Source organism: Pteropus alecto, unplaced genomic scaffold (genome assembly GCF_000325575.1).
Source record: "Pteropus alecto unplaced genomic scaffold, ASM32557v1 scaffold75, whole genome shotgun sequence".
Lineage (NCBI taxonomy): Eukaryota > Metazoa > Chordata > Mammalia > Chiroptera > Pteropodidae > Pteropus > Pteropus alecto.
In genome coordinates this window covers 25429126-25439415 of record NW_006440638.1, presented here as the reverse complement: position 1 = coordinate 25439415, position 10290 = coordinate 25429126, and the positions used below count along the sequence as shown (strand labels likewise).

At 47.2% G+C, this 10290-nt stretch overlaps 1 protein-coding gene across 7 annotated transcripts in view; it reads left to right on the top strand.

Moving 5' to 3' along the window:
* Window positions 1-1351: 1351 nt before the first annotated feature.
* Window positions 1352-10290, top strand: part of NISCH (nischarin) — a 30729-nt gene continuing 21790 nt past the window's right edge. For 6 of the 7 annotated variants that reach the window (XM_006917558.3, XM_015593740.2, XM_015593739.2 and 3 more), the window contains exons 1-3: window positions 1352-1497; window positions 3554-3637; window positions 4386-4568. In XM_006917558.3, the coding sequence (XP_006917620.1) occupies window positions 1402-1497; window positions 3554-3637; window positions 4386-4568 (363 nt within the window). In that variant the 5' untranslated portion in view covers window positions 1352-1401. The remainder of the gene's footprint in view (window positions 1498-3553; window positions 3638-4385; window positions 4569-10290) is intronic. The other variant, XM_025050666.1, reaches the window with a different exon arrangement.

Below are 10290 nucleotides of genomic sequence, written 5' to 3'. Positions count from 1 at the left end.
GGGACTCTCTGGAAAGTTTTCTTAGGTGAATGAAAACATGAATCCAGGGCAGGACAGGAGCTGCAAAGTAGTGGGGCCCAGGCCAGACCCCTACACATAGCAGCTCAGCCTTCCATCCAATTAGGGGGGTGGGTAACATTAATCCCACTTTCCAGATAAGGAAACTGAGGCTCCTGGAGGGGTGGTGACTTGCCCAAGGTCTCGCTGACTTGGCAGCCCCTGCTTTAAACTTCTCTGCAGTTGGGTGGCAGCCGTATGGGAGGAGAAGCTTGGGAGTATGGGGCCCTGCTAAGAGAAGCCTTGAACACTAAGCTCTGAGTACAGTGCTGTAGAACTGGTGGAGAAGGAAGTCACCTTATGACAGAATAGTGTGGAGCCCTTAAGCCAGGTGTGCCAGAGGAGCCAAACCCCAGACCGCTCATCTCATCAGATTATACTACTTCTGGGCTTAAGGCAGCTGCACTCAGACAGCCAACAAACACACCTACAAATGCCGCATCTGTGCCAGATTCTTTCCCTTTCCCCTCCAGCTGGGCTACCATCTCCCTCTTCTAGTTCTGTGTCTCTGGGTTAGGGCTCTGTCTCTGTGTCTGTGCTTCCCATTACAGCACTGTAGTTCTGGGTCCAGGGCCAGTCTGTAGCCCCATTGTTTCAAGCTCCTGTAGGACACTATGTGGGAGTCCTGGGTTCAATGGCAGGCACATCTCTCTTCCTTCCATCTTCACACTGCCACCATGTAAAGGCAGCCCCTCCCCCGCTTTTGACAACCACACCAGCTCCCTGCCTTGTGAACGGGGCACTTCCTTTATTAATCTACTCAGATCTCCAGCAGCCCATGTGACAGAGGAGATCTCCAAATCTTGGAGTGGATAAGAACTGGTACAGAGTTACTCTGTCCCTGTTTTGGCTCTAAGCACAGCTCATATCCTCTTCAACCTCCTCGTGCCCTATCCAGAATGAGTCCAAGAGCCAGGTGAGGCGCGATTACTACCTCCCTTTTCCGAAGGGGGAAACTGAGGCCAGACTGAACAGTAACTTGCTTCGAGTAGCCCGAGAGGTATGGGGCTTTCTGTCCTCCCTCCCCGGCGGCGAATGGTAACGCCTAGCGTTACCCACCCAAAGCCTCAGTATCTGCCTGGCTGCGAGGAGCTCGGCGGGCGGCGCCAACCTGGTACACACTACGTAGGCGGACAAGCCCGCGTGGCCCGCGCACGCGCGCCGTGAGTGGTTGCTGTCAATTATGCGCGAGGGGAGGGACGAAGGCGCGAGGAGGCCCCGGGGCTAAGATGGCGGCGCGGTGCGCGGCAGGGGCGGGGAGCGGGGAGATCCGAGGGGCGGGCCGACGCTGTCCCCGCCCCCTGCTGCTGCCAGTCTGCGCCGGGCGGCGGAGGAGCCCGGAACATGGCGGCTGCGGCGTGCAGCTTCGTGGCCGAGCGGGAGGCTGAGCCGGCCAAAGTGGCGCGCGTCGTGGGCTCTGAGCTTGTGGACACGTATACGGTATGCTGAGGACGCGGGCCCCCGAATCCAGGCTGGCGGCTGAAACCTGGATTCCGACTCGGAAGGATTGGGTTGGAGGTCTGGACCAGGGAGAAATGGATAGAGGGCTAGCGATTTCGAGGAGGGAGTCTGAGATCGGGGCGTCTGGGTAAGGGATCTCGGCCCCGTAGGTCCGGGAAGAGGGTCCTAGGGTGGGACCCAGAGAGAGGTTTGGGGAAAGGGTACGTGTGCAGGAAAGAAAGCTAGGGTTGAAGAGGATCTGGAGATAAAGAGGGTACGGGGAGAAGAGTGGTCTAGATAAAGCAGAGGAGCCTCTAGATCCTCTTAGGCCTGGTGGGGCGCCAGCCTGGGAAGATATGAGGGAGAGTGCAGGAGGAGGGGGACTAGGGAGGGGTGTATGCTGGATGTAATCAGGAGTGTCAGGGCCCCGCAGGCCATGAAGGAGAGGGGGCGGGACCTTGATCTAGGGAGCCTGGGGTCGCAGTTGATATTTGCTACAGCAGGGCGCAACTGGGGCTCCGAGGCCCTGAGGGCTAGGTAGAGACAAGAGGGAGGGGTGGAGGGAGGGAGTCGCTCAGGCTGAAAGTGCAAGACCCAGGAACCTTTGGGGGCGAGTTGGGGCAAAAACGCACACTTCAAGGCTATGGGAGAAATGAAGGATAGAAAAGCGGGGGAGTGCTGGGCTGTGATAGAAGCCCTCTTGGGTCTAGATGGGGTTAGACGCCAGGCCTGTGGGTCTGGTAGGCTGCCTTGCAGGGTCTGGCTGTGGGGTGGGGGCGTATTGGGTACCTCCTAGCCTCCTGTCCTTTGTTCCCAGAGGGTGGGGAGCTTTGGCCCTGCCTTCGCCCCACCCCCTTGGCCTTCATCCTAACCCTCCAACTGTTGGTCATTCCTCTGGTTCTTTCTCCTTTTTTGGGCGGGAGGAGGGGGAGGGAAGCTGCCAGGCTGGGAATAGGGTCTGGGGGCGGATCCTGGAGCAACAAGCCCTAGAGAAATGGCTGCTCCTCTGTGGACGCTTCAGCTGAGTTTTCTCCGCCCCCTCCCCTGCTTGCTGCAGAGAGGGGCGGGGCATTAGGACCAGGGGTCCTCCTCCAGATGATGGTTGAGATCTCTAGGCTGATGGCACCCATGGGCTACATTCAGCTGGAGGGTCAGCTCTGAAAAGCTCTTTATTCTGCAGGGCTGAGCCCCTCCCTGAATGTGATCCATGCAGACCCTACCATTTTGTCTTTGGATGTGCTGAGTTGAATATTATTAGCATGCCTACTTTTCATTGAACACTTGCTGCATGTCAGGCCTTGTACAAAGCATGTTGCATGCTTTTCCTTATTTGATTCTTAGCAGATCTTAAGATGGAGGAACTGAGGCTCAGAGAAAACTTAGGCTCCCTGTCACTTATATCAGTGACTCATACATAAGCCACAGCCAGGAAATGGCAGTCAGGCTTTGAATCCAGGTCTTTCTTGACTCCAAGGCCCATTCCCCTAACCACTAAGCCATTTGCCTTCTGTTAGGGCTTAATAGTCCATCACTGCCCCCCCACCCCCCCGCCACCTTTCCATCAGCTTCTTAGTGCCTTGATTCCTGGCTCAGCAGCAATCACAGCTATGACCCAGCCAAAAGGATTGGAAAAGGGCTTCTTTCCAGGATATGAGCACAGCACCTGGGAAAACATACAGCAGAGAAGCTAGCTTTGCCAGACCTGGTCCTGTTCTGCCTCCCTTGAAAGGGGTGGCCTTGCCTGCAGCTCAGGTTGGATTGAGCTTTGAATTACCTGGAGATTGGAGGTAAAAAACTAAAGAGATGGCTTAATACAATATAGGTAAAGCCACAGACTTACCCCGTGCGCCTGCTGAATCCAGTGCTAGGGCCATGGAGGAGGCTGATAGGGGGCCCTGCTGTGCAGCAAGAGTCAAGTGCAAAGACTGGTGGAGAAGAACAACCCAACTTTGGCCTGAGGGTTGAGAGGGTCTAGGTGTCCTGCAGCTATTGCTGGGGGTGGGGCGGGGCTCTCTTTGTTGCTGACTAGGCAAGGGCTGCCCATTTTCCTTTTTAGGTTTATATCATCCAGGTCACTGATGGGAACCATGAATGGACAGTCAAGCACCGCTATAGCGACTTCTATGACTTACATGAAAAGGTAACCCTTGAGAGCTGGGAGACCTGTGTCTCAGGGCTTGGAGGCTTTTAGGCCAGGGTCTCATTGTGCCACGTTTTAGTTGTAGGGCAAAACAGCCTCCATGCCTATAGTGTTCTTTAACAAACCAGTTTATTAACATAATTGCAAAAAAACAAAAAAACAAAAAACAAAACTGGTGGGTCCTGGGAATTCAGCCCTACCATGAGATGGTATACAAGGAGCATATGTGAACTTCAGTTTTAAGATTGCCAGTCCTAGCTTGGATGTGAGATCCCGGGACAGTTTCCTGGGGAGGGAACAGGTTTGAACTTGTTCGACCTGACTATAACTATTCTACGGCCTGTACTTTAAAATTGGCTGTGATTCCATTTCTTTCTTTGATTTTGGAGAGAGATGCCTTTTTCTGGGTCATTTGCAGCCCAAATGTTTTAAAGACAGGCCACCACCCGGATTGTTTTTTGCTTTGGTTTGGAAAAGATGGAGATTTTAGAGACCTGGAGGTCTCTCTTTCTGAATGTTTCCAGAGTCTCCACATGGAGCTCTCTGTCTAGAATTGTACTGGTATTTCTAATACTAACAACTTAATGAGGCCAAGCCCAGATGCACTGGTTTGGTTACTAATCCTGATACTGCTGCCATGAGGTGCTGGGGAAGTTATGACAAGCACCTACCCTCAGGCTTCTTGCCTTGGTCTTGTCTAGTTGCAGAACCTCTTGTCTGTGGTTGACATGTTTATGTTTTCTTACAGCTTGTTGCAGAGAAGAAGATTGATAAAAATCTACTTCCTCCCAAAAAGATAATTGGGAAAAACTCAAGAAGCTTGGTGGAAAAGAGGGAGAAAGATTTGGAGATCTACCTCCAGACACTGCTGACCACCTTCCCTGGTGTAGCCCCCAGAGTGCTGGCCCATTTCTTGCATTTTCAGTTCTATGTAAGTTCCTCTTAGGTTTTCTCTTTTGCCCACAAGCCCACAACCACCTAAGCTCAAAGCAACAAACCAGTGTAGACCTCAGCTTTGAGGAGACATTGGCTGGAGTTTAATCCTGAGGTTAGAATATAGAGGAACATCACCCTAGTGGGGATGGGATCTGGGCAGAAGTATGTTTGTTAACAGATTTGCCTTACATTAGATACCCCGTGGCCACAGAGAGGTTTTCCACCACAGGCATTTTGGGTAGCAAAAACGGTCTGTAGGTGTTTACGCTAGGTTTCCATCCAAATGGATGGGGATAGATTAGAAACAGCTAGCACCTAGCATAGACTAGTGTTGAGTTGTTGGTCTACAGCTCAAGACTAAGGGATCAGTCTGTGTTGGCAGAATATTGCTGTCCTGGGGCATCGTCAGGATCTGAGTTGGGAGTGAGGGTAGATAGCTTCCTCTGATGGGAGTATGTTATGGAGCAACTCTGCATTCCCTTCTGGATAAAAGAACAGTTTTCATGGGCTGCTGGTGACAGGATGAATCGTCAAGCTTCAAGGAGGGAAATTTGGCAGTGAGAAACCAAAACATTAAAAACAGCTAACAATTCCACTTCTTAGAATTCTAAGGAAAAAAATCAGGCAACTGCAGAAGGGATTTAGGTGCAAAGGTAGTCATTTCAAGATTGTAGCAAGATACTGAAAACAAAAGTCCAGGAAATGATTTAAAAAAAAAAATCAAAAGAATACAACCAGATAATTGGGTATTATTCTGCTATAAAAATGATGGTGTGTCTAAGGATTTGTTGACATAGGAAAAGAGCAGACCATAAAACAATGTAGAATATGATCCCATTTTATATTTTAAAAACATTTACATGAATATGTCCAGGGAAATTCTAGGTGGTTATACAACAAAATACTAGTAGTAGCTGTCTCTGGGTGTTAGATTTTTGGACTGCTCTTTGGAGATAGGTTTGTCTACGATGGGCCTGGGGCTGGCCCATGTGTGTGGTTCCAATTTGAGTCATGCTCTAATGCTTGTAGCAGTGTGAACGTATTTGAAATTACTCTTACAAACAGGTCCCTGGGTTATATAAATTCAAGGAGTTAAAAAAGTAATGGACTCATTAAATCTGGGTTTGTCATTAGTGGCACTGTTGGCATTTGGAGCTGGATAATTGTTCTGGGGGCTGTTCTGTGTATTGTTCAGCAGCATCTCTCTGGCCTCTACCCACTAGATGGCCAGTAGCACCTCCCCCACCCAGTTATCACAACCAAAAATGTCTCCAGACTTTGCCAGATAGCCCTCTGGTGGGCGAAATTGCACCCGATCTGGAACCACTAGATTAGATCTTCAAATGAGTTTGAACAAACAGGGCATAAAGATTCGTCAGCCTTTTCTGCAAGACTGGGAGCTCTTAGAGAATTATGTCTCTTAACCTCTGTCCCATCAGTGTCCTCTCTGAAATTATTCCCAGGATGCTCTACCTCTCGTGGGGCTGACATTGGACAGGGTGGACCCAGGGAACCCTATTTGGCTGTGATGTGGATTTTTTAAAAATTGAGACATCATTCATATACCATAAAATTCATTCTTTTAAAGTATACAATTCCCAGGTGTTTAGTAAATTCACAAAGCTGTGCATCTGTCACCAATATTTATGTTCTGTTACCAGAACATTCCATCACCCCAAAAAGGAACCCCACACCCATTCACAATCATTTCCCATCCTCTTCTGCCCCTAGCAATCACTAATCTTTCTGTTTCCATACTTTCATATAAATGGAATCAAAAGTATATGGCCTTTTGTGACTGGCTTCTTTGACTTAGCATAATGTTTTCAAGGTCCCTTCATATTGTAGCATAAGTCAGTACTTTTGTCCTTTTATGGACTAAATCTTGTTTAGATGTCCATAGTTGATGGACATTGGGATTGTTTTCTCTTTGGGACTATTATGAATAATGCTGCCATGAGCATTCATATAGAAGTTTTTGTGTAGACATGTTTTCATTTCTGTTGAGTATATACTAGTGGAATTACTGGGTCATATGGTAACTGTTTAACTCTTTGATGAGCTGCTGAATTTTTTTCCTTAGCAGTGGTGCCATTTTCCATTCCCAACAGCAATGTATACATTATTGCCCCACATCTTTACTAATACTTTTTTCTGTTCATTTTTTTGATAGCCATTCTAGTGGCTATGAAATGATATCTCATTGTGGTTTTGATTTGCATTTCCCTAATGAGTAGTGATGTTGAGCCTCTTCAGGTGCTTGTCATTTGCATATCTTTGGAGAAATGTATTAAAATTCTTTGCACTTAAAAAAATTAGGTTACTTGTATTTTTTTGTGGAGTTACAGTTTTTTATATATTTCCAATGGTAGATCCATATCAGAAATGTAATGTGCAAATATTTTCTCCCATTGTGGAGATTTTCCTTTTCTTGATAGTTCCTTTTTAGATTTTGATGAAGTTCATGTTATCTATTTTTTTCTCCTTTGGTCACTTATGTTTTGGCATCATGTCTTGCCTAATCCAGGGTCACAAAGATTTACAACTATGTTTTTTTTATAGTTCTAGCTGTTATGTTTAGGTCGATCCATTTTGAGCTGTATATGATGTGAGGTAGAGGTCCAGCTTCATTCTTTTGCAATGTGGATTTTAATGGCAAGGAAAGAAAGCACTGGTTCTTTCCCAACCAACTCTGAGATGGGATATCTGGGGGCCCTAGGTTGCAATGAGAAGGCACTGGGCCTATTACTATACTGTCTCTCTTTAGATAGCCATGTCTCCATACTCCTGGACCCTCAGTGACAGACTTCATCCCAGAACCCCAGAGCAGAGGTTTTCCAATTCACTGAAATGGAGTCCCAGGGAGAATTCCAGTACCCCATTTTGTGGTAGGCTATCTAACTGTGGATCTGGGAGGCAGGCAGAGCCGAGTTTATCTCTCAATCCTGTTGTTTCCCGTCAGTTTATTCCAAGTCAGGCATCTAACCTCTCTGTGTCCCAGTTCCTCTTTTGTGAGCTGAAGGGTGATCACCCCAGCCCTTGAGGAATGTAGGAGATGGTGCCATGAAAGTAAAGGGCCAAGAAGAGTGATGACCCATGATGAGGTGCCCCAGGTGCTAGCCAGTACCAGCTGCTCTCAGTTCTCTTCAAAAGTAGCATTTATGTGATTTTCTTATTTTAAAACCAGTTGGCTAGAACAAAGACCCTTTTTAAAATTTGAAATCAGGAGCCATGATGGAACTGTTACCATCTTAACATCAGCCTGGGCATCTGCATCTGTCATTTGTTTTAGTTGCAAAGTACTTAGGCTGTAAATGGTAACAGATTTCTTTGCAATTTATAATCTTGGATCTCTCTTCAGTTAAAGTTGAGGCTTGAATCGCTCAATGGGGAATTTTTACTTAAAGTCAAATGGCTGGGGCCTGGGGTCATACGTTGAGTACAAGCGTGTGTGTTGTGGAATGCACTTGGTTGTGGGGCTCTGTGTGCACAGACATGCTCAGTTAAAATGGTAGTTGCAGAGCTACAGCCCAGCTAGTCTATAGCATGTTTGCATGCAGCTCACACCACTGCCCAATGCTGCATACCAACATGTGATCCTGTCAGGCAACTGATCAGTTGGTCTGTAATACATTGTGGGGGTGAGTGTTATATTTTTTAAGCATAGCTAATAACATTTTTAATTGAAATTTGTATTGCAATATAAAGAATGTCTTTTTTTAAAAAAAAAATATTTCAATTCAGGCATATGTGGCACCCCAAAGCACTTCGAGTCCCTTTACCCAAAGCACAGTTAGGTGGGGTGTGTGGGGAGTCACCTGTCCCCATAAGTGACCTTTTGGCAGTATCTGCAGCAGCTTAGGCCCCCCGTCTCCTCCTGGCCAGAGCGAGACCTGACTATACACCTGTGCTGTGCACGTAGGGCCGCATTATAACTGGAACGCTCACTGAGGGGGCAAAGTGTTGTTCTGAGGAGACCAGTGCTCTGTATTTGAAGGCTTGAGGCATTTCTTTGTTTCTTTCTGATTAAGTCTCTCAAGGTGAAGATAGCCTGGGAAACTAAATTGATAGTGTTGTAGCAGCCTACGCTTCCTGTGCCCCAAAAAACGGGGACAGAAATTGTTACATAGTTCGCTTTTTACATTGCTCAGAAGTGAAAATGTGCCCTCTGCTTAGCATAAATTCTTGGCCCTCACTGTCTCTCACATGGCTATTTCCAGAAATTCCATCCCTGTCACCTTAGCAGGACTGGCGTTGGCACCAGCTTCCTGAAGAAATGTAACTCTGAGGGTGGGAGTTGTTAGGTACTGATGGTGGGCAGGGAGTCTTTTTCCCAGGGAAGTCCTCCTAGAACCCTCGGGGCGAATGACAAGATGGAGGAGCCAGGAGCTGCTCAGGGCTCTGTCTAGGCTCTCCAGGCGATTCCAACTACAGGGAGGATGGGGAAGTGTAGATTTGGAGACAAGGCTTGGTTCTCAAAACTTGGTAGGGAAATGAGTCTTTGGATCATTCTAAGCTCTTCCTAATCTTCAGTACTTCACAGCAGCCAGGTAAAATGTAATTGAGTTTAAGTTGTTGCAAGAGACTGAAGTTGAACTCCAGTGTTAACTGATAGCCTCTCTTCTCTCTAGCTGGAGCACTCTCCTGCTCGGAGCCTGATCTGTCCCTTTGATGGCCATTTTACATTCTTCCCTGCATCTTGTGAGACTCTGAGCCCCTTAATTCTGGGGCTGTGTTTGCTCATTTTTTTCCTCTTTGGCTTTTTGTCAATTTGCGGGGCGGTGGGGGTGGGGAGCTGGGAGTTTATTCTCACACTATATGTAAAAATTTCAAGCAGATTAAAAAGATAAACACATTTTTAAAAGATGCCATAAAGTACTAAAAGAAAAAAGAAGAATATTTGTATAATCTTAGGATGGGAGAAGAGGCCCCAAAGTCACAAAAGAAAAGAATCACAGATGAAACAACATAAAAATGAAAAACCCACTCTGTGTCAGGAAAACCTCCACAAACAAAGATAAAAGGCATGCACATACAGGGAGAAGATATTTGCAGCACATAAAAAACCTTTAAAATGTCCATTATGTATAAAAGATAAGAAAGAGATAAACCAAAGAGAAAAACAGGAAAAGGACACCCTGTCTCCTGTAACCTGTTGCCTTTCAAGTCCCATAAACATGTGAATAGCATGTATTGGTGGCAGTGATGTTCCTGTGAATTATGAAGGCAATTGTGCAGCCTCCATCTGGACCTGTTTGCGAAAAGTCCTGTTGGCTGCCATCTGTCAACTGGTTAAAATCCTTACCTGTGGGATGTGGGGCTGAGGGCCTGGGGGCCTCGCCAACCCTACAGTCACACCACTAAAGAGTTAATGCAATTGGTTATATGCAGAGAGGCTTCAAGGCCAGATGCTTGGGTGTGTGGCTTTGCTAGTTTCTAGCCATGTAGAATTGGAGAGTTACAGCACCTCTTACCTCAGTTTGCTCTTCTGTGAAACAGAGTTCACAGTAATGTCTTCCTTGCGTAGGGTGTTGGAGTCTGAGCGAACCACCGCATAGCGAGTACTCAGGCCATCGCCCAGCATGAATTAAGACCCAAGCACATTAGCTTTTAATGTGACTGAAGGCTTGTCTTTGTCATGTCTCCTTCATCACATTCTAAAAGGAAATCCTTTCCTGCTTTCTCATGACGCTGGGGCCAAGTGGTAGTGTTGCAAG